At 38.4% G+C, this 25,100-nt stretch overlaps 1 protein-coding gene across 3 annotated transcripts in view; it reads left to right on the top strand.

Moving 5' to 3' along the window:
- Positions 1-25,100, top strand: part of EP300 (E1A binding protein p300) — an 80,873-nt gene that overhangs the window by 20,729 nt on the left and 35,044 nt on the right. For all 3 annotated transcript variants that reach the window (XM_045062432.1, XM_045062431.1, XM_003989288.6), the window contains exons 3-10: positions 9,309-9,485; positions 11,129-11,390; positions 12,016-12,129; positions 13,106-13,351; positions 19,164-19,257; positions 19,875-20,012; positions 21,694-21,811; positions 22,684-22,858. In XM_045062432.1, the coding sequence (XP_044918367.1) occupies positions 9,309-9,485; positions 11,129-11,390; positions 12,016-12,129; positions 13,106-13,351; positions 19,164-19,257; positions 19,875-20,012; positions 21,694-21,811; positions 22,684-22,858 (1,324 nt within the window). The remainder of the gene's footprint in view (positions 1-9,308; positions 9,486-11,128; positions 11,391-12,015; positions 12,130-13,105; positions 13,352-19,163; positions 19,258-19,874; positions 20,013-21,693; positions 21,812-22,683; positions 22,859-25,100) is intronic.

Here is a 25,100-nt window from a genome sequence, read left to right on the forward strand (position 1 = left end):
AAGCAGTTGACTCTTGATTTTGGCTCAGGTCATAATCTCTGGGTCGTGAGATCAAGCCCCTTGTAGGGTTCTGCTCTGAGTGTGGAGCCTGCTTAAGATTCTTTGTCCCTTCCCCGCGTGCACATGCTCTCAAAAAACCAACTAACCAAGCAAATAAATAAAAATACAGTTTTGAGCCAGTTGACTTTATATTGTCTTCAGATAGACATCACTTATTTCCACTGCTTCGAATGTCCTTGGTTTTCAAGAGATACCCTGAAAGATTTATTAAATGTTATTTTTCCTTGTTAGTTGATGGATGTTAAGGTGCATTAGTTTACTGTGAAGCCTCAACTGACATTCCAGGTGTCCAGTTAACCTGATTTTGGTCATTGTTTGAAAGGGTTTTCTTTAAAAAGCCTACTTTTTTTTTTTAGCTTTATTAAGTAGAGCAGGCTAAATACATTTTGTAAAACTTTTTAAATGTGTTCTTTATATATAGAATTTATATAAGCATATATTTGTTGCTTATTCCTTCATATTTTTCCTGCATTTTTATTTATTTTTTCTTGAAGTGGTATCACACTGCAGTTGCCAGCACCTGGTATGTGGCTGGTAAATAGTTGTTGAATGAAAGAGATGGTTTTGCTTGGAAGGGGGATATTGGGGATAGGCAAGATTTTCACAAGGAGTTGGGAGCAAGCTTTCACTGTAAAAGGAATAACTGAGCAAGCATTGGGACTTCTGTGTTCCTGAAAATTGTGATGAGATGAGAGAGAGAGTTCAGGGGTGAATTGGGAATGGGGAGACTGAGGTCATGTTAGATATGTGAAAGCCCCCCCCCCTTTTTTTTGCTATACAGTACAGAATACTGACCTCTTAGGGAAATTCCTACCTCCTCTGTAGATTATCCCTTTTTGATGCTTTCATGTTGCTGTGTCGATATGGTTTACTTAGAGTATTTGGAGTGAAAACCAGAAGCAAGAAGGTAAAATGTTTATTAGATACCTCTTCTAGGTTCTAGAACATAGTTGTGAGGAGTCCTTACCCTCCATTATTGTTATACTCCAGTGGGGAGAGGTGGTGTGACAGACTAAACCTTCACTGATTGATCAAATATTTACTGCATCCCAGCTTTGGTGCTCCAGATAGAGCAGTGATTAAACTTACTTCATAGATCTTACTTTTTTATTAGTGTGTACATAAGTTGTAAGTTTATAGTATTCTAAGTATTGCTATGAAGAAAAATTTAAAAAGGAAGGTCTCAGGGGCTCCTGGCTGCCTCAGTCCATAGAACGTGCAACTCTGGTTTTTTTTGTTTTTTTTTTTTTTAATTTTATTTATTTTTGAGAGAGAGAGAGAGAGAGAGAGAGACAGAGACTGAGCCCGAGTTGGGGAGGGGTGGAGAGAGAGGGAGACACAGAATGTGAAGTAGGCTCCAGGCTCTCAGCTGTCAGCACAGAGCCTGAAGCGGGGCTTGAACTCAAGAACTGTGAGATCATGACCTGAGCCGAAGTTGGACACTTAACTGAGCCACCTAGGCTCCCAGAACGTGCATCTTGATCTCGGGGTTGTAAGTTCGAGCCCCACTTTGGGTGTATAGATGAGTTAAAAATAAAATCTTTAGAAGCAAAGAAAAAAATGGAAAGACTCATTGGGATTGGGGCACTATTCTATTTATAATCTAAATCACAATTTCTTGCATCAGCATTGTTTCAGGGACTGGATATATAGCAGTGTACAAAAGAGACAAGAATTCCTGTCCTTGTGGAGCTTCTGTTTTCTGGGGTGGAGGAATTGAAATATAAAAATTCTATTATTAAAATATTTTGTTATTTAAATGAGCCCCATCTAGTTACCTGGGTGGCTCAGTGGCTTAGGCATCCAACTTTTGATCTCAGCTCAGGTCTTGATCTTAGGGTTGTGAGTTCAAGCCCCATGCTGGACTCTGTGCTGAGCATAAAGCCTACTTAAAACAGTGATAATAATAGGGGCACCTGGGTGGCTCAGTCACTTGAGCATCCAACTCTTGATTTCAGCTCAGGTCTTGATACCAGGATTGCGGGATCAAACCCACGTGGGGCTCTGCTGTATGTGGAGCCTGCTTAAGATTCTCTCTCTTTCTCCCTCTGCTGCTCTCCTCCGCTCGCTCTCTCGCGCACTCTCTCCCTCTTAGAAAGTATTTAAAAAACAATAATAATTAAATAAATGAATCGCACTTATATTTTGTAAGTTGATATTTGTCAAGCACTTAGCGCAGTGCATAAGAACCCTAAATGTTTATTTAGCAAATGAGTTTTGGGGAATTGTGGAGGTTTAGGATGAGATACCCAGTTAATGTATAGATTAGTATACAAGTATAATATAAAATGTACTTTTATAAAATGAGTTTTCTCTTTATGGTAGGAAAAAAGCCCTTTCTATATTTTCCTATTGAAGATTAAAATAAATGCAAGTCAAGGCATTAAAATTGTTGGCTAGCAATTCCCCTTCCATGGGACCAGGTCCTAAAATTACCTCAAAGGGTCAATTATATTCATTACATTTCTTCCAAAATTCCTAAGAGTTCCAGTGATATTTAAGAATCAGGAATTAAGGAGGCTTTCAGTGAGACTTGAAGATTTGAACCCTGTTGGCAAGTGGCAGTGGTTTTTTTATACAGTTCTTTTTATGGATGAATCTGTGGTTCAGAGTGTGCAGGCAGGTTGTGACATTACTACTTACAACATTCTTCCAAAAATTTGGCAAACTGGTTTATGGAAGGAAACTTGGATCATACACCCTTTTAACGTAGCCTTTGATTTTGCAGTTAGCATAAAATAAAGACAAATGTTGTCAGGAGGGTTCAGTGAGGGGCAGAATAGTGCACGCTTTTTTTTGAACCATACTACCTGGATTAGAATCTGGGCTGTTAACATAAGCATCCTCCTCTTCTGCTGCATATTGGCAAAGCTTGGTTAAGTCATTTCACTCTCTAATAATTTCACAAAACTATATCTGCCTCCTCAAAAATGCTGGTGACAAAAGAAGTAAACTTTGAGAATCTTTCCCTAATAGCTACCTTCTGTGTATGAAGAAAGATGAAGTTAATAAAAGCATCATAGTTAATGGTGTGGACTATGGAGCTTTACTGCCTGTGTTAAAAATGAACTCAGTCACTCACAGAGTAAGCTATATTACCATGGGCAAGTTGCTTATTGTACTTCAGTTTTCCCACCTATAGAACGGAAATAATAAGAGTGAATGTAACCTACCTCATGGGATTGTCGGGGAACTATAAACGATTAGTAGAAGTAAGCCCTTTGTGAAGGGTATGTAGTAAGGACGTACTTGTAGAGTGGTAATAGTGGTAGCAAGTGCTTTAGTATTATTGTAGTTTCCATTTTGTGATGTTCTTTTTTTTTTTTATTTTTTAACGTTTATTTATTTTTGAGACAGAGAGAGACAGAGCATGAACGGGGGAGGGTCAGAGAGAGAGAGAGACACAGAATCTGAAACAGGCTCCAGGCTCTGAGCAGTCAGCACAGAGCCCGACGCGGGGCTCGAACTCACGGACCGCGAGATCGTGACCTGAGCCGAAGTCGGACGCTTAACCGACTGAGCCACCCAGGCGCCCCTAGTGATGTTCTTAAAAACATTTTTGTGGGGGAGGGGGAGAAATCAAATCGAGATCATGTAATCTTGTAATGGAGAAGCTGTAATCTTCTAGAGACGTAGAATCTTGTAATCATGTAATCGAGAAGCTGTAATCTTCTAGAGACGTAGCTCTATAAGATTATAGAGTTATAGATTAAGATTATAGACGGCTATAAGGGGAGATGAAACAACCCCATGAAATGGCTGTTGGCTGGAGGATATAGGAATGCCCACCAGTAGAGACTTCAGGGGATTAATATTCTATAAATTTGACAGAAAATTAACTTTCTTTGGAAATGACGACTTTTTATTCAGGAAGTGTTCATTAACATTCTGGAGGGTTTTTTTTGTTTGTTTGTTTTTGTTTTTTTTCCCCTTAGAAAATTAAAAAAAAAAAAAAACCTGTTCTGTGAAAGCACTTGTTATAGTTAAAGAGACAAGATCCAGAATATTATCAAATAGCAACATCAGACAGTATAATTGTACCTAAATTAATGTTAGGCTCCAAAAGCTAAGGAGCTACTACTGAATGTTAATAGGTATTTAATATGTGTTAGGGTCATTAATTCCTAACATCAACCCTATGATTTTATTCCCATTATACAGGTTAGGAGACAAATCAGGGAGTGGGTATTACAGAGAACTCTTGTCTTTCTGAAATAAAAGTGCGTGTTATTTATCACTGTAGTATAATGTCATTCTATTATTAACGATTCCTGTATTGATAAAACATCCACAGCTAAAAACAGATACGATGCTTTTATGTTTCTTACAGCAGCAGTCACCTCCTCACTTGCTTGTAACCTTACATAGGGATGATCATTGCTAGACTAAGACATGTGAGAGCGGGAACCATACCTGTTTTCTCTAATTCTGCCTTAGTGATACAGACACAGCCTTGGAGCATCTTTATATGTACTACTTTTAGTTCTTATTCTGTAGTCCTAGATCTGGGAGATGACAAATCCTACCCTCCTTTACTGTGACTCTGGTTACCTCACATGCTATGAAGACTTATGTGTTACTTGCTATCTGGATAGATTCATAGCCAAAATTTATATGCTTTGTGACTAATGAAATTCGTATTTTAAAACAACAACAACTCTGAACTTCATTTAAATGAATATTAGCCTTGGGGCGCCTAGGTGGCTCAGTCTGTTGAGCGTCCGACTTCAGCTCAGACCATGATCTTGAAGTCCCATGAGTTTAAGCCCCGCATCAGGCTCTGTGCTGACAGCTCAGAGCCTGGAGCCTGCTTCAGATTCTGTCTCCCTACCTCTCTGCCCCTCCCCTGCTCATGCTCTGTCTCTCTGTGTCTCAAAAATAAATAAAAACATTAAAAAAATTTTTTTTAAATGAGTATTAGCCTTGGGAATAACTCCCCTTTTCTTTCTTTTCTCTTCAAAAAAAATTGGGGGTGGGGGTGGTGTGCCTGGCTGGCTCAGAAGAGCGCGCAACTTGATCTTGGGGTCATGAGTTCAAGCCTCACATTGGGTATAGAGATGACTTAAATAAATAAAAAACTTAAATTTTAAAAAAATTTTTGAGAAGGTAGGAGCAGTAATGTCATTTTTGGAGCTCTTCTTTTAAAATTAAGATCAGGCTGTGATGGTTTTTGGCATATGATATTAAAGAGTATTTAACCTATGAAGTTTTAAAGTAAGAGCAGTGATTGAACTTGGATTGGCAAGGAATGAAGCAGGTAGGAAGGACCAGTTGGGCAGCGCGTATTAAGCGTAAGTCAAGGAGAAAGAATCCACGTTGAGAGAAAGATTGTCTTAAATACTGTAGTCTGATGGGTTTTAGAAACCCAAATTTACAATCTAGATGGATACAGTTTTAGGTATGCAGTATCAGTTAAACTAAGGTATTGGTATAAGAATAATGGGAAGAAATAAAGAAAAATAATGTTTAGGATTTGGTGTAGGTTCTGAGAGATCCCTAGTCCTCCTTGTTTATCATTGTACCCTCAGTGATTAACTTGGTGTCTGGCATATAACTTGTATACAGGTACATAACATGGGCATTTATCAACTCCAGTAGATAGTAGGAAATGTCTGAATGTAGTTCAATTTTGTTTTTATTATTTGATGAATTTTGGAGTCACCTGCATGGTATTTATTGGTTTGTGTTACTGTGATGCCTGCAAGTCTTATTAAAGGAGTTTTTTCCCCCTATATTAAATATTTCCAAATAGCTATATTCTTTATATGAGGTACCACTTTTTATTTTTCCTATTTATTTGCCAGTGATTGCCGCTCTCAGGTATCTTTTTGTACTCCTGTGCTCTGTACGTTTCTGCTTTTAATATACTGAAAATTTAGAAACAACCTGTAGAGTGAGATTTTTTTTTTTTTTTAAAAGAGAGAAAAGCTAATCCCCTGAGGTGCTTTTTGTTCTAGTTGCCCAGAGCTGTTATAGCTAGCTTCCTGGTCTCCTGGTCCTCTACGTTTTGAGTTTAGTTATCTGTATCCTTGTGATGCAGGTAGGTGGTGAGTAGTTGGACACCTGGATCACATTAGGTATAGAGAAGGGGAACAAGATCAAATAACAAACTACAGTGTAGCAGAAATTAAGTACAGTATATTCCCTTCCTGTTATATTTGGTGGGGGAGTACTGGAGGTTGGGGAGAGTGAAAGGGTAAGGATAGGGAGATTGGTTGTATTTTATCTAACACTGGCAGAACTCTGATGAAGATGGCAAAACCAAAAAAGACTGAGAGCCTTTGTTGGTCAGGGTGTCGAGAAGTGTCAGGAATGAATTGCTGCCAGCTGACCAGTAGTCAGTGCAGTCTCTCTGTTTGAGGCCATAGTCCACTTTGGAGTTCCTAGCTAAGGCATCGTGATTGAGAAAGTAAGCAATGTCAGGAACTGGTTGAAACTCAGTTGGTGTGAGCAGGTAAGGCAGTGTCTGTGTGAACAAACATGAAGGACCAGATTCTCCTCTGATCTATTTGAGTAGAGACATACTTATTAAGAGACCTCAAAACAGCCTGCAGATCCCAGTATTTTATTTATTTATGTAAATAATGGACTCCTAAAAGCTTAATTTATTGTCTGTTGGTCTTTTATGGTCTGTCTTGCAGATTCTGTGTTAGAATGGCTTTCGTTTTATGTCTATCATGAATTTCCACGCTAATAGGAAACACAGTTAAGTGAACTGTAACTCTCCCAGATACAGGCCCGTGTATTATTGGAACTATAGTAGTATGAATGTTAGCACTGGAAAAGCATCTGTAGCCCCCACACCTGCAGCCACACATGAAACTACCAAAAGAAACCTGAACTTGGGTTTAAACCTGTTTCTGTATTTGATCGTCCCTACAGTCTTGTTGGCCAGATTCACTTAAGAAATTCCAGTTATTGAAGACTCAAGCAGTAAGTTTTTTACTCTGGATGCTTCCCATTCAGGCTGCTTCAAACCTTGCCACTTCTTTCAGGCTCAATTCCTGAGTTACTGAACTCCATCCTAGTCTCTGATCTCATCTGGAAACTGTAAATGTTCTCGAATTTTTCTTTATTTTGCCTCTTCACTATAGGCAAACCTTGGAACTGATAAAGATGTCATATTCGTATACATTTGCCAGAGAATAGGTACTGCATATGGTTGAAAGAACAGTTTTACTTACAGGGGCTTATGTGTTTATTTTATGACTTTTATATTTCTGTTTTCCTGAGTCAAGGGGCTCCTTTTGTTGATCAGATTTAGGACAATGGGGTTACAAAGAGAAATGAACTGAGTTCTTTCCCCTACTGTGCAGAGTCTTGGGGGATAGAGGAGGCAGGCATTTTATTTTATCATCTGTGTTGTATTATAAATAAAGGCACAAACATTTATGTCAGGGTAGAAAAAGAGTTCTTTAGCTCTCTAGGACTATAGACAGATGTTTCATAGAGATGGTAGCTTTTGAAATGTATCTTTAAGTAAGGCAACAAAAAGAAAAATTGGACTGCCTCTTTGTGAACTTAGTATTTTATTTCTTTTACAGGTTATCATTCAGGAGTCAAACAGGAAGGGAGGGTGTGCCACTGTCTAGTTATAGGGAAAAGGAAAATCTTTAAGGCAAATGCTAGAGATTCAAGAAGCAAGCTGCTCCTCAGATTTGCAAGTTAGTTGGTACAGGATATAGTAGGACACCATGGATAGATAGGCCTCATGGAGATCATGAAGGCTCTGGGTAGAAAATAGAATAGACAGAAGGCGAGGAAACCTGTTGGACACAGTCTACACAAGCTGTGATTGAGGGGCTTGAATTAAGACAGTGACAGTGGACTGGGAGCAATTGTAGGGTGTGTGTGTGTGTGTGTGTGTGTGTTTAGAGATGGAATTTGAAGGCTCCTCTGATAGAATTGGATCTAGCTGAGAGGGATGAAAATCTAGTATGACTCCTTTTAATTGGGCAGTAGCGGTAGTTTCCCTAGTTTTCTGAGAGCTTTGCTATATGTTTTAGTAGGTGGTGTTTGACTTACAGTGGTTTCTTATATGGAAGGATTGTAAGTTTTATCATTGCTATCTGTAAAACATTTGGCTTCTGAATAATTAATACTCTGTTCTTTAATAACTGTTCAGCACTCCAGGTTGACTTTCATAAATAGAGACAAAAACCTCCTTTCTTAAGTATATAGGGGTTACAAAGAAATTTAAATTACTTCAAGATCCAAGCAGGTAATTTAATGAATAAAGCAGCTAGGTTTTTTAAATTTATTTTTTTATTCTTTTTGAGGGAGAGCATGCGAGCTGGGGAGAGCAGCAGAGGGTGAGGGTGAGAGAGAATTTTAAGCAGGCTCCACGCTCAGCATGGAGTCCAGTGCAGGGCTTGATCCCACTATCCTGGGATCGTGACCTATGCCAAAATTAAGAGTCAGACACATAACCCACTGAGCCACCCAGGCGCCTCAAAGCTGCTAGGTTTAAGACAGCAAGGACTGATATGGACTCTGAAGTTTACATGTTCTGTCTAAAGGATTCAGATTCAGAAAGTTTCAAAATCACTCTGCCGCTTTGTTCCTAAATGAAAAATATCCCCTAAACTATCAGTTTGCTACCTTTTATGTAAACAAAATGCTGGAACAAACATTCAGATGCTTTTCACATATCAAACTCTCTAACAAATTTAGGGATTAGGTCATTTATTGAGTTGAATTTATTAAGTCATATATTGTACATTAAATAAAAATATATTTAATGCATTAAAAGTGAAGATGAATGGCAAACCTTAGCAGATACAGATTAATGAAAATGCTTATAAAAATTTCTAAAACACATTTATATCAAGTATTTACAGAAAATAGCTGTAAATTTACTCTACCTGAGCTGAGGCTCCTCAATTTTGAAAGTATTTTCATGAACATACTTCTCTAGTCTTATTTATAATGGTAGAGGATTTCCTTTAAAATTGTTTTTATAAATTAGGAAGTGGAAAAGGAAAGAGGGGCACCTCGGTGGCTCAGTCAGTTAAGCATCTGACTGAGGCTCAGGTCATGATCTCATAGTTCGTGGGTTCGAACCCTGCGTTACGCTCTGGGCTGACAGCTCAGAGCCTGGAACCTGCTTCTGATTCTGTGTCTCCCTCTCTCTCTCTCAAAAATAAATAAACGTTTAAAAAAAAAAAAAAAGGAAAGAGAATAGTAATGTTCCGTTAATGTAAGGAATAAGATTTAATTTCTCATCTTTTTTTTTTTTTAATTCTTAGATGGGAATGATGAACAACCCTAATCCTTACGGTTCACCATACACTCAGAATTCTGGACAGCAGATTGGAGCCAGTGGCCTTGGTCTCCAGATTCAGACAAAGTCTGTACTACCAAATAGCTTACCTCCATTTGCAATGGACAAAAAGGCAGTTCCTGGTGGAGGAATGCCCAACATGGTGGGTAGTAATCTGTCTACAAATTTGTCTTTAAACTGGCGTTTTGACAAAGAACTGTTAAACTGTAATGCTTTCTGCTGTACACACTAGGATGTGAAGATGGACCCTGTGATCAAGGAGGCTTGATACCTTCCATTTCCCATGGGTTTTTATTTCTTGTAGTATTGTTCAGTAAGGGTGTTGGGCCAAATGGGAGCAAGTGGGGCTGCTACAGTGAAAATTTTGTAGCCTGCCATATTACACATCTTCTTCTTGTGAGTATTTCTATAGAATATGAAAGTAGAACTTCTCTTGGAAAGTACTCTCAAGCAAAGGATTCCAGCTCTCAGTGACCATATCTACACATTTGTATCTGATATCAGCACACAAAAGTAATTTCCCTCTCAAAGTTAAACACTGTTTTAAACAGTGATTTTGTGGGGGCCGCCTGGGTTGGTCAGTCGGTTCATCTGACTTCAGCTCAGGCCATGATCTCGAGGTTCCTGAGTTCGAGCCCCCAGGGGCGCCTGGGTGGCTCAGTGGGTTAAGCGTCTGACTTCAGCTCAGGTCATGATCTCGAGCTTCCTGAGTTCGAGCCCCGCGTTGGGCTCTGTGCTAACAGCTCAGAGCCTGGAGCCTGGCTTCAGATTCTGTGTCTCCCTCTCTCACTGCCCCTCCTCCATTCATGCTCTGTCTGTCTCTGTCTCTCAAAAATAAGAAATAAAAATGTTTAAAAAAAAAAAAAAAAAACAGTGATTTTTGTTTTGAATAAATCTCCAAAGCTTCTAACATTGCTATTTTTCTAAAAGTAAAACTGTTTCTACTTGTAAATTTGTTAAGTAGTCCCTGTTTACCTTTGGGAAAAATTGTCCTATAGAAATTCCATTTCTCTTTCAGATTTTTTGTTTTTTATTTTTTTGCCTATATTTCAGATACTTTAAGTACTGCAGATCTTTTAAAAAAGAATAAAACATGGCATCTGTGACCCCAGAAATGTTTACTTTATCAGGGAAGAGAAAGCACTTTCTTCCATAATTACAGAAACTAACTTTTCACCCACCTAAAAGGCCCCTGCTCAGTCTCCCAGGAGGTTTTTGTTACTGTGCTTCAGAACCTGACTTGGACTTGCTCTTCGCTACGGATTCCTTGCCTTTCCCTCTCCCACCTGAGCTTATGGTGTCCTCTTTGTTTTGCTCTCTGTATATTACATATACTTTGATTATATTACTTGGTGATGTAACTTTGTTATTGAACTTCTTGATGGTGGGACTGATGTTTATCTACCTTGGGATCCCCTGTGGCACGTGGTGGATGTCCTTAAAGGTTTTAATTGAAAATGTCCAGGTCTGGGGCACCTGGGTGGCTCAGTCGGTTAAGCGTCCGACTTCGGCTCAGGTCATGATCTCATGGTCCGTGAGTTCGAGCCCCGCGTCAGGCTCTGTGCTGACTGCTCAGAGCCTGGAGCCTGTTTCAGATTCTGTGTCTCCCTCTCTCTGACCCTCCCCCGTTCATGCTCTGTCTCTCTCTGTCTCAAAAATAAATAAATATTAAAAAAAAAAAAATTAAAAAAAAAAAAAAAGAAAGAAAATGTCCAGGTCTGTATTTACTAAAAAGCACCCTATGACACCTAATGTTACATGTACCTTTGTTGTTTTCTCTCTTAGGGTCAACAGCAGGCCCCACAGGTCCAGCAGCCAGGCCTCGTGACTCCGGTAGCCCAAGGGATGGGTTCTGGAGCGCACACGGCTGATCCAGAGAAGCGCAAGCTCATCCAGCAGCAGCTCGTGCTCCTGTTGCACGCCCACAAGTGCCAGCGCCGCGAGCAGGCTAATGGGGAAGTAAGGCAGTGCAACCTTCCCCACTGTCGCACGATGAAGAACGTCCTGAACCACATGACACACTGCCAGTCAGGCAAGTCCTGCCAAGGTGAGTGGGCTCAGAGGGTTTCTGTGCTTAGCAATGAATATTTATAGTCCGAGAGAAGAAAAAAAGTGTGTTCTAACTCTGTTTTGAGACTTCTTTACCGATAATGTCCATGTTAGGAGGTGATAAAATTCAGTATCATTTTGTTATTATGTAGGGCTATGGTAGAAAATTTTAAGGATTTTCCTCTTGTGATGACCCTTACTGACTTTGATTTGCCCCCGCATAGCATAGTTTAAATATTATTGAGGATTTGCTATCCTATAGGCAAACACTAAAACAATGTTACCCAACTTAATACAATTTATGTGTGTATGGTGTCATTAGAAATCTGTTTTTATAGAGTAAAGTACATTGCATGTCTTGGTGAAAAATACGGGCTTTGGAGGCAGATTGCTTAAGTTTGAATCCCATTTTGAGTACTCTGACTTAATGCAAATTAGTTAACCAGGTCTTGCCTGTTTTCTTAACTATAAAATGTGAGTGCCAATAGCTACCCTGTAGGGGTGTTAGGAAGATGAAATGAGTGAACATTTGTAGCACTTGTTAAGTGATCAACAGGTTAGTGGATACTGATATAAAAAAGTATAAGCTACATTTGCAGAACAATTATTTTTTTTCTTTTTAGTGGCACACTGTGCATCTTCTCGACAAATCATTTCACACTGGAAGAATTGTACGAGGCATGATTGTCCTGTGTGTCTCCCCCTTAAAAATGCTGGAGATAAGAGAAATCAACAGTGTAAGTGATTAAGTCTTTTAAAGCTTTTATTTATTTATTACTTATTTTATTTATTTATTATTTTATTTATTCTCGGTGCAGTTTGGTGGGATTTAGACTAAGTGCTTCTTGATTATTTGAAGTTCTGTGACTGCCCTGTGCTGTCATACTAGGTTGTTTCCACTCCCATTAACTTCATATTAATGAGGTTTGGATTGAACTGCTTATTACCTAAAGTAAGATCCAGAAACTTTTTAAATAATTATTCTGTATAAAAAGGGTGAATTAATGCTCCATTTTTACATTCATGAAAACTTAAAAGATCATTGCTTTGACATTGGGCAAGTTACTCTTTTATACCTGTGGCCTAAATATTTAGATACTTTGAAGTTATTTAAAGAGAAAGGGAAAAAGTGTGAAATTATTTTTAGAAGTCTAGGATGATGAGCTTTTCTGAGATAAAGACAAAAGTAGAAAGATGTAAGTGTAGCTACCATACCTCTCTAGAAACAAAATATTAAGCATTTGTGGTGAATGACAGATTTGGAAACGTGCAACATGTGAAGAAGGAATTAAATGCCATAAATTAATTAAGAAATCATAAATAGCCCAGTAGAAAATTGGGATAAGGAAATAGTTCAGTAGAGGGAGGACATTGTCACCACTTGAGCAGAAATGCTACCTGGTATTGGCATTTGTATGGTTCTGAGTCATTCATACATAGTTGGTGGGAACACTGATGCAGCCTGTAGGTAGGCTTTTGGGTACTCTGGATCAAAAGCCTTTCATGCCAGTGATAGTGATCCCCTTTGACCATTCAGTTCTGCATCTAGACATTTATTTCAGGGAAATAACAGGAAACAAGATGCATGTTGTTTCATAATGAGATGTTTCATAATCACGTAACAATTTTGTGTCTTCTAAATTCATTCAGATAGGTTAGTCTATTTTTCTCACATCTTTAACGTTGTAATCCCATCTCTTTTGTCTTCTCTAGCAATTCTGACTGGAGCACCAGTTGGACTTGGAAATACTAGCTCTCTAGGGGTGGGTCAGCAGTCTACCCCCAGCCTAAGCACTGTCAGTCAGATTGATCCCAGCTCTATAGAAAGGGCCTATGCAGCTCTTGGGCTGCCCTATCAAGTAAATCAGATGCCGACGCAACCCCAGGTGCAAGCAAAGAACCAGCAGACTCAGCAGTCTGGCCAGTCTCCCCAAGGCATGCGGCCCATGAGCAACATGAGTAAGTTTGTGTCTTCCCTTGTGACAGATGTGATGTTGGTTATGTGTATACACGCCATGTAATTTGCAGAATTATCTTCTTGGTTTATTTTGGTCTGTGTGTGTATGTGTGTGTCTCCCCATCTCTTAATTTTTTTGTTACATGATTAATTTCTTGGAGTAATTTTTTTAAAGATTGTAGTGTAAAGGTCTCATCATAATCTATATACCAGAGGCAGCTGCTTATCCTTGTTGATGATTTCTTCCATAACTTTCTAGAAAACAGTCTGGTACTGAGTAATGCATCATACTTTTTCCTATGAAGTCCATTGTCATCCTCTGGATAATATTTGCAATAGCCTTTAGTTTCTGCCCATTATTGTTTGATTCTAAATGAGAAAGCAAAATTGAGCATGCTACTCTTACAGAAATGTAATCTTGTTGATTTTTGTTGGTTTTAACTTGAATGTATTACAGTTTCTTGACAAGCAGTGCTAACTTGTTAAATAATCATTGAGTGAGGAGATTATTAAAAAACTAGACCAGAAACTGGGATGAAGAGCTAATCCTACCCTTTCAGGCTAGTTTTCAAATTCTTACGTATTCAAGTACATGAAAAGGGGTCAAAAATAGAGATCTGAGGACTTCCTTCCCCTGCCCCTTCACCTTTTTTTTTTACTTAAGATTGCTTATTTTCTTCTCTCTTTCCATGTTACCCAAAAAGTTACCCAGACTCTTCTTGAGTTTTAGGATCTTGACCCAGTGCAGTTTTCTACCCCTGGATTTTCTACTGCCTGGCCTGGATTTTCATTTTTGTAACTGGTTATTTCCTGTTAATTTTTCAAACTTCTGTTTTAATTCCTAATTTTGTTCTTTTTGTCTCCTTTGTATCATCTATGTACATTTGTATATAGCCACAAAATTGTTTAAAAGTTAGTTTCTTGAGATATCTTTTTCCCTTTTTTTAGTGTCTTTATTTTAGGATTAAAAATTAATCTAAAGTTTCCATTTATTTCTTGTTAATTCAATCAGTGGTGCCTTTTTAGTGATAATCATTGTGAACCAAAACTTCTAGATACCTCATTTATTTCTTTTGTTGTATTCAATCCCATATTAAAAACTAATATGAATACACTCTCTTTCTGGCATGTTATATATAGCCTCATGCTTTCTATTCATCAGGCCCAACCCAGATAGGCAAAGACTTACATATGAAGTGTTTTTTCTTTCATATGAAAGCCCTTTTATTTATGTTATTTTTATTTATTTTTTATTTATTTTTGAAAGAGCAAGCAAGCGAGCGCCCATCAGTAGGGTAGAGGCAGAGAGACAGAGGGATATAGGAAACTAGAGAATCCCAAGCCATCTCTGCACTGTCAGCACAGAGCCCAGTATGGGGCACAAACTCACAGACCGTGAGATCATGACTTGAGCTGAAATCAGTTAGTCAAGTTGGATGCTTAACCTACCAAGCCACCCAGGCACCCCATATATGAAAGCCCTTTTAAAAATAATCTTGTGGGGTGCCTGAGTGGCTCAGTCGGTTAAGCATCCGACTTCAGCTCAGGTCATAATCTCACAGTTTGTGGGTTCAACCCCACATCAGGCTCTGTGCTGACAGCTCAGAGCCTGGAGCCTGCTTCAGATTCTGTGTCTCCCCCTCTCTCTCTGCCCCTCCCTTGCTCTCTCTCTCTCTCTCTCAAAAATACACACTAAAAAAAATTTTTTTTAATAATCTTGTGTGTTTATGTTGAAGGGTGCGCCCTCTGTTTTCATATTTTTGAGTTCCCTAAAACTTAGAGAGTAAAAGAACTGAATATCAAAATGGAATCACCATGATTAGGACATGTAATTTTCTCCACAGTCTTTAAGAGAGTTTTAAAAAAGTATTTTATTGCATATTATGAATGTGGGACTGCTTTTTCACTTCACACCAAAATCGTATGAAATTAGTTTTAACCAAACTTTGTACTTGTGAGTGATGTTTGCACTAAAGGTTATTACTATAAATTGTTTTATTGGGTATTTAAAGTGATCCTTTAAGGCTTCTGTTATTATTAGAGTTTTATAATGGATTTTACTTAGGAATATAAAAATTTTGATGATGATCAGAAATGTAACTCAAGTTGCATCTTGGCCTTAGCCTAGTGCCATATTATCAAAGAAATACATGGTTCAATACTCAAATTAGCGTTAACTGTGTTTTCTTAATTTTTGATGTGTCATGATTTTAAAATACTAAAACAAGCTTTTTTCACTTCTGTTTTCTTCCACTAATGGTGTTTATTTTAGGATATGTTAGGTTCCAACCTGATGTGGTAGACTATATCCACAAACGGGACTATGTTGTGTCCCCTAACAGTGTAAGATTTTTATCACATTTGTAAACAAAAGCAATTTACTTGAGTATATTTCCATGTACTCAGCAACGTAAAATGTTTATCTTTTATGTTTTGCAAAGATTGGACTCCCAAATGGTTAGTGCTGTGTGTGCGCGCGTGTACATATATATATATATATACACGCGCACACACACAAACGTATATATACATATATATATATACATACACACACACACATATATATACACACATACTTTTTTTTTAAAGTTCATTTATTTATTTTCATTTATTTAAATGAACTTTAAATAAGTTCATTTATTTATTTTCAAAAGAGAGCACAAGCAAGAGAGGGGCAGAGAGAGAGGGACACACAGAATCTGAAGCAAGTTCTATGCTCCATGCCATTAGCATGGAGCCCCGCATCAGGCTCCATCCCATGAACTGTGAGATTATGACCTAAGCTGAAGTCAGACGCTTCACAGAGCCACCCAGGCACCCGTTTATTTATTTTTGAGAGAGACAGAGCATGAGTGGGGAGGGGCAGAGAGAATCCCAAACGGGCTCCATGCTGCCAGTGTAGAGCCCATTGCAGGGCTTGAACCCACGAAACTGTGAGCGAGATCATGACCTGAGCCGAAACCAAGAGTTGGACGCTTAACTGACTGAGCCACCCAGGCGCCCTCACCCATATTATTTTAATGCTAAAGTATTGTTGGGGATCCTACCAAGAGGGCAGATTGGATATATAATTAGAAATTGAGGGGAAAACTTCGTCAGGAAATTTGGAACATAACACTTTTTGTGGCGTGCCTGGGTGGCTCAGTTAGTTGAAATCCAAGTCTTGATTCTGGTTCATTATGCATACCTTTTACCTAGATTTATTTATTTTCAACATTTTTGCCACATTTGCTTTATTTCTTCATGTACTCGAGATATCCTGACACTTGACTGCTAGTTTAGCATGTATTTCCTAAGAATAAGGACATTCTTCTCCATAACCACAGTGCTGTTACTGGGCCTACACAATTTAATATTTGTTAATAATGTCATCTAATGTACAGTCTATATTTTAATTTCTCCAATTGTCCCCCACAGTCATTCAGGGCTTTTCCATTCAGTTTGTTACGTGCTTTTTGTCTCTTAATCTAGAAGTCATCTTCCTTCTCTTTGTTCACCACACATTGACTTTCGATGAACACTGTAGATTGTCCTATAATTTGAATTAGTCTGATTGTTTCCTTATAATTAAATCCACACTTGATCTTAGCCAAAAGGCTGAGAAGCGATCCTTATAATTAAATCCAGATTAAACACTCTTGGAATGAATATGCCATGTATGGTTGTGTGTATGTGATCAGGCTTTAATAATTTCAGCATAAAAATGTCTTAGGATTTTTTGTTTGCCTTTAGCTGGCCTATTCTCTTGTTTTATTACTGACCTTCACATTACTGGTTAGCTATCTTTCAACTATGTTATGGAAATTCTGGCCCTATTACTGTCAAGAACTCCTGGGTTTTGTTATGTACTCTCTTCTGAAGGTCTCATATCTCACCTGTTTGGTAGATATGAGTACTAGTTTGTTTTCCCAGGTTGTTGGATGTTTAGAAAAAGTAGTATTTATGTTTATGGGTCTGTATCATACCATCTTTACCTGAGGTGTGGAGTACTGAATAGGATGAAGTACCCTAAGCAAACATTTATACTAATGCTTATAAGCATACCAAGACCCATTCATAGTAACAACTTGGTAGTATGGATACAACACCCATTGTGGCAGACCTAGCTGTAATGCTGGAACGTTCTCAGTTATAAATTGGAGGTACTTTGATTGATGCGGATATTTGAATAAATGAGAAATAGCATTCATTCAGATATGCCATGTGCTGGGGGCAGGGGTGGGCATAGGAAAGGGGCATGGCCTCTACTTTGAGACCTCTCTAGTTTGGATGGGCATTAAGTAGACAGAACTACAGGATCTGTTAACATATATCAGGTTATAGAGATTCTGTAGCAAGAAGAGAGAATCCTTTCTGGAGCCCTAAATTAGAATTTTTTACTATAAGACTTCCTTGACTGTGTTTGACCATGTTCTTAATCTTCTAGTACCTACTGAATTCACCTACTCTATAAAGGTCTTACTAGTATGAGATTCCTCCCAGGGCTTAGAAAACAAAAAACACGTGTTTTTTCCCCTAAGTTTGTTTGTTTATTTTAAGAGTGGCAGGGGAGGGCAGGGAGAAAATCCCAAGCAGTCTCTGTGCCTTTAGCACAGACTCCCGGGCTCGTGGGATTTGAACTCACGAACCATGAGATCATGACCTGAGCCAAAATCAAGAGTCGGACACTTAACTGACTTGAGCCATCCAGGCACCCCCAAAAATGTATTCTTGATGAGTTTTAGGTGTTAATGATTCCTTTTTTTTCTTTCTGACTTCTTCTCTGGCAGTGCCAGTAATTTCTGACTTCCGTCATTTTTGTATTCTCAAGGGAATGCTCCCTCTTAGGATCTTAAATACAGGCCGGTGTAAGGGTATTCCTTTTCAGGTTATGGTTGAGCCATTTCTTAGAGTCAGTGCCAAATATTACATGAACCTGGAGACTTCAGAGAGAAAGTTTTGCTGTTTTCATGTGGCATCAGAAGGCAACGAGATAAGCAAATTGGTGTACATTATAATCAGTTTTTCTTTCACCTCTTCATATGGTTGCCATCAGTAAAGCGAATCAATGTTACAGGTATATAGTTTCGCTAAAAAGGAGTGTTTACACATGGAGTATTTACATTGACAAATACAGAATTAGGAACAATACAATTCTGTTTTAGAAGACCATTTCCAGTAACTACATTTCAGAGCTAGGCTGATGCTGTCAGAAGCAAATTTGTGCCTTACTATTGAGGAAACGTGAAGGAAAGCAACAGCATTTTTCTCCATTAAATGTTTATAGATCTAGCCAACTGTTGGCATTTTAGTGGGAAGTTTTGTTTGTTTCCTTGTTTTTAACTAACATACCTTGAGAGGTATATTAATAGAATTGTGTATTTTAGAAGAGTTTTTTAACCGCATGAAAATCTAGGTTAGTGTCAATATTGCTGTTTTTTGTTTTTAAAGAATTAGACTATTCAATAAAATTGCTAATTGAAGAGGTAATGTATGCACATAGAACTATTCAGGGCAGTTTGAAGGAGTATTCAAAATGTTTTACCAAAACACAGTCTTTGATTCCAGTCTCCAGGGATCATCTCACTTAGGTTCCCTATGTCCTCGCGTAAGTTGTGCTTAAGAAAGGATATGTGCATATATAGTTACTTAAACGGTTGCGGTTTTAGGTTTTGCTCATCCAGTTTCTAAATCTTGTCCTTATGGCTTCTGGGTTTTGGGTCTTTGAAAGGATACAAATTTCTTGTGATAAGTTCTTCTAGTACTTTTATAGCTTTTCTTTCTTTTTGGTATTGGTATTTAAAATATTCAATCTCGTTTTTTGTTTTGTCCTAGGTGCTAGTCCTATGGGAGTAAATGGAGGTGTAGGGGTTCAAACATCGAATCTTCTTTCTGACTCAATGTTGCATTCAGCCATAAATTCTCAAAAGTAAGTTTTTTTTCTTGATATTTGCCCTGTGTCATGTTTCATACTCCTGTTCAAATTCCTTTTCTGTTTTTGTTTTTGTTTTTTCCCCCTGATTTGAAGCCATCCTTGATGGATAAAGACAAGTAGTATATTGGAGGCCATACTTTTGGCTTTCTACAGTCTTATGTGAAATTGTATCAATGGGTGATCAGTACCTTCCCCGAATATAGTAGGAAGTTGCAAGTGTGCAATTGCTTAAAAAATGAGTTTGCTCTATCCCATTGGTAAGAATTAATCCATTACCAGTGATTCCCTGGGATAAGCTGTGTCAAAATAAGTTTAGTCTTACAACATAACACGTAAGTCTTCTAAACCCAAGACTTCCTCCTCCCCTCCACATGATGAAGTGTTGTGGGTTAACTCTGCCTCATACAAATACAAACACACACACACACACACACACACACACACACACACACACACACACACACACACAATTTCCCCTAGATTTCTTGATGTAAAGAAATTTGTCATAGTATGTTGGACCCATTGTAGTAATCACTGTCAGCTCTGCTTTAAATGAGATCTTTTTTCTCCTGCCTTCTTCACTAAAACTATTTCACAATATCTTTTTAAAGCCCAATGATGAGTGAAAATGCCAGTGTGGCCTCCCTAGGTCCTATGCCAACAGCAGCTCAACCATCTAATACTGGAATTCGGAAACAGTGGCATGAAGATATTACTCAGGATCTTCGAAATCATCTTGTTCACAAACTGTAAGATTATAGGCATGTCTTATTCATAGAGAGTTTCCATGTCAACATGGTACCGATCTGCCAGGCACTTAACCACAAGAGGAGTATTATTGATTTTTCTGTAGTCTGGCTATTGCTGCTAATGCTTCTGCTCCTGTGACTGTCTTGCTGCTTGTTCTGCTTCTGAGCCTTTCCACCATCGTTTGTAGGAGTATTATGGCTTTAACTGTGTGAACTATTTTACCTAGTGGCAGTTTTCAATATATTATATAAAAATTACTCATTTTAGTGTCACTGCCTTTGCAAAAGTCAAATTTTAAAAGGAAAACCAGGTCTCTCTCAGCTCTTTAGAATATGGTGGTGGCAACACTCTTTTCCTTTATCCCTATTAAAGCTTTTATGATGTTGACAAGTTTAACCTGGTAGAGTGGCTCCTCTATGGTCTTCTGGCCCTCCGGATGTGCATGTCAGTAGTTGGTGAGATACCTCTGCATTGTTTGTTATGGAGTTGATGGATGCCAGCCATTCAGCCACCCTCTTCTTTAAAGAGGTCTTGGCAGGTGAAGGAGGGGAAAGCGATAGCAGTAAAATGTAATGTGCCCAATATTATAAAAAAAACAGAGCTTGAACCTTGCTCATTGCTATGGAACTTGCACTTTGAGTGACATCCAGCATTTTTCTCCTCGGGGAAAGCAGTCTTTTTTCATTTTTGTCTCCACTTAATAGAAGGGTCTCTTTCAGTCCATCCATATTTTTTATTGGCTTAGAGCTGTGTGGTCTATTTTTTATCTAAACTAATTTTTATATTACATTAGCATACCAGTTACATTTGACTTTCGTTTAGAAATTCAAAATCAATGGTACCAGAAGTGGAATTTGACAAGAAAACCCTAAGATTTTAATAAAATGAATTAAAAAGGAATAAGCAAAGCAAACTTATTTTGTGATACTCCAGTTGTTTAGCACCTGTTCTCTCATAGCAGACAATGGATTATTTGGGATCGATCATCTGACTTGACATCATATGCTTGCGAAATTTTTACCAACTCAAAATATTCTTCTAAACTTCCATTTATTTCTTCCCCACCTGGTTTTCTTCAAGTCCTACACAAGTGAACACGAAATCTCCAAATAATAAAATTAGAGGCTGGAAAAGTATTGGTCAAATCTTCAGGAACCCTAGTGCCAAACATTTTGTAGGGAACTGTTAGAAAGTAAAAGACACTGAATTTGGCAGAATCGTTATGCATTTCTGCCCCTTCCACTTGAAGTTTTTGGTCTTGAAAGATTTTGTGGTGATTATTAGGTTTTATTAAGCTGAATAAATTGAGAGTAGAAGGATCTGAAGGCCGCTCTACTTAAAACAGTGAGAAAGGTCAGGTTTCCTCACTTCCTTTATGCAAAAAGCAGAGTATAATTTTTTTTACTCCTATGTTAGCGTGACAGGAACCAGAGGGGGTTATTATGGTGTCATTTTTTTATGTTCTGATTGGGGAGACCCTTTGTTTACCACAGAGACCATTTCATTTGCTCTGTATCATTTAATATTTGAGCACATCCACCATTTTTTGTTTTACATAATGTGTACATTGCACAGAAATGAGAAAGTACTAACCAGGAAAAAGTTTAAAGTACTGGACGTTTCCATGACGAGAACGAAAAGTTGACATGATATAATAGTGGTAGAATTTTCTGTTTCCAGAGTTCAAGCCATATTTCCTACTCCGGATCCTGCTGCTTTAAAAGACAGACGGATGGAAAACTTGGTTGCATATGCCCGGAAAGTGGAAGGAGACATGTACGAATCTGCAAATAATCGGGTGAGTATCTATTTTTCTACATAAAGGCAGAAATAGACCTAACCTAGTTGTTTGTTTCTTTTCATAACATGTACAAACAATACCGTACTTTAGAGGATACCCTTCAGCTGTCCTTAGTTTCACTGCACAGTCAAGATAACAAAGCAATTTTCTTCAGGCGTATGTCATCAAGAATCTTATGTTTTTCCTCTTAATAATCCAGTGTACTCGTGTGGCACTTTATCTGGGTTGTCCTTCTGTCAGCTTCAGAAGTGGTTGAGCTGTTACCAGCTCTGTGCTATTTTCACTAGAATAATGGTGAATCAGCTGCTTATTATGTTCATCTCAAGTAGTATTCCATTTTCTCTATATCAGTTGAACATTCTTCGCTAAGTTGGCACTTTTCCAAAATGTAGCATATTCTTTGCACGTGCCATAAATCGCCAGCATATATTTCATTAACCTACTTTGAGAGGTCATGCTTTACTATGTAGCTTCATCACAAAGCTGCTTTTCGCATGATGATTCCAAACATGAACTCACATCTGGGATGATCTAAGAAAGTAGATTTTTATGGTGGTTGTATCAGAGGAGAGGCGGGGGTGGGGAGGATGGGTGAAATAGATGTTGCGGACTAAGGTAAGCACTTGTGATGAGCACCAGGTGACATATGAAGTATTGGATCACTACATTGTACATTTGAAATTAATATAACACTGTATATTAACTAACTGGAATTAAAATAAAAACTTTTAAAAGGGGAATAGATTTTTCCCCTCTTTGGGTTTCTCCTTATATCTGTAAATGAAGCTAATATCTGTTCATTTTTTCTGTTACCTAATAGTAATTCCTCTTTTTTCCTTATCTGTGTTTTATTTTCAAAATTCAAAAAGGCCGAATACTACCACCTGCTAGCTGAGAAAATCTATAAGATCCAGAAAGAACTAGAAGAAAAACGAAGGACTAGACTACAGAAACAAAACATGCTACCAAGTGCTGCAGGCATGGTACCAGTTTCTATGAATCCAGGGCCTAATATGGGGCAGCCACAACCAGGAATGACTTCTAGTAAGTGCTTTTCATTATAGCTGTTTTGGGGAAGAAAATGGTAATAAAATGTTTTCTAGCCAAAGTCAATAATTTGCATTAGCTTGCATAACTTTTCTAGAGTTTTTGAATGACCCTTTTTTGCCTTTGCAAAGAAAATAATTCAACCCTTCATAAGAGCAGTAATTAAACAGTATGTTTAAGATTTCTGGTCATAGTGCTTAACATGTTTTGATCATCTGGCATCATTTTTAGAAGCCCAAGATACTCTTCTCTCTGAGTGAACACCTAGAAAATGGTAGCCTACAGGCTTATATGGACTTATATTTGGTAGGCAGCCAGTGCTGAACAGGTTCAGAGGCCCCACCAGCTTTCATACATCCTAAACAAATGATCAACACTGTGTTCCTTAACATTGTCATGCTTTCTTCTTGATACAATATGTTTGAAGGCTAAGAACTGTTTTTCAGAAGCATTTAATTTTTGTTAATATTTGAGAGACAGAGTGTCAACAGGGCAGGGGCAGAGGGAAAGGGAGACACAGAGTCCACAGCAGGCTACAAGCTCTGAGCTGTAAGCACAGAGCCTGATGCAGGGCTCAAACTCATGAACTGCAAGATCATGACCTGAGCTGAAGTCAGATGCTTAACTGACTGAGCCACCCGGGTGCCGCCCCTAGAAGCATTTAAAAATTCATCTTGAGGGGCGCCTGGGTGGCTCAGTCGGTTGAGTGTCCGACTTCAGCTCGGGTCATGATCTCACAGTTTGTGGGTTCGAGCCCTGTGTCAGGCTCTGTGCTGACAGCTCAGAGCCTGGAGCCTGCTTTAGATTCTGTGTGTCTGTCTGTCTGTCTGTTTCTCTCTCTCTCTCTCTCTCTCTCTCTCTCTCTCTCTCTCTCTCTCACTGCCCCTCCCCTGCTCATGCTGTGTCTCTCAAAAATGAATAAACATTAAAAAAATAAAACTAATAAATAAAAAAATAAATAAAAAATAAAAATAAGAATTCATCTTGAGTGACATAAGGAGTTATGTACACAGTGATGAGGAAGAACACAGGCTATATTAAATGATATGAGAAAGGCTATGATAGCAGAAATTCTGTATATCTTGAGTCAGGGAAAGCCGATTACCTGTAGATAGTGCCAAGCTGAGTGAATAGGTGCCAACTCATGCCAGGATTTTTGGTGGGCTCAAAATTCATCTCCCTCAGGCCTCAAAGTAGTAAAATGGAGAACTGCTGGTTGCCACTTGCCTTTAGCAGCTCCGTTTGTTAACTGCAGTGTTCTCATTGGGCCATGGTGGGAGAAGAATTGAGAAGCGGAACAGCATTTGTGGCAGAGAAAGAGTGTACAAGGAGGCCCACTGACAAAGGAAAAGCAGCTGTGTTTTGAGTAGGTAGGAGAGCAGATGTTCAAAAACAAGAAAGTCAAGAGTGGATTCAGTGCTGATGGTCTAAACCAGGACAGCACCTAAGGTATAGAGACAGGTGGGCAAACCTGAGACACTTGGGTGCAGTAGAGCTTTCTGGAGTTCGTTTTCTGGTAGTTTTTGTCTGGAGAAATTGGAGCCAAGTTTAACGTCTACAGATACTAAATTGTAGTCTCGTGGGGTGGAAGCAGTGTGGTAGGGGTGCAGGCAGGAACCAATGTTAATGGAACTGAATAGCCCTAAGGATATGTTGACCTTTAGCTTATACTAAATCTGGCCTTTTGTAGAATGAGATCCCCACCCTATCCCATATGCAGATTGTAGAAGAATGAGAAGTTTTAAATTTTAAGCTAAAAATTGAAAGTAGTACACAGAATGTATAGAAGAAAATATAAAATAAAACAAGGAACATCTTTAGATACTGCCTAGAAGTTTTGAGGAAAAAAAAAATGACAACAGAAGATACCATACGTGTAATTAATAGACAAACCAAGGAAAGTATTTTCAGTGTTAAAGGTATAATTTCCTTAGTATATGACTTGGGGGGAAAGATGAAAAATGGGAAAAGGAAAGAACAAGTAAAATCAATATGACCTTTTGGCGTCTCTAAAGGTTAGAGTGGGTGTTAATGACTGTATGGTAACATGGTTCTGGAATATGCTGTTGGTAAGAATTTAAATGTTTTTTTCATTACCTTAAATCCAGTTGTTACATTTCTAGAAATACAAAGTAATGTACAGTTGGGTAGAAATATTCACAGTAACGTAATTTATACTATTGAAACATCCGACAGGATGTTTAGAAACATCCTAAAAGTGCCTCCAGTATTGCACTGC

This window comes from Felis catus, chromosome B4, assembly GCF_018350175.1.
Source record: "Felis catus isolate Fca126 chromosome B4, F.catus_Fca126_mat1.0, whole genome shotgun sequence".
Classification (NCBI taxonomy): Eukaryota; Metazoa; Chordata; class Mammalia; order Carnivora; family Felidae; genus Felis; species Felis catus.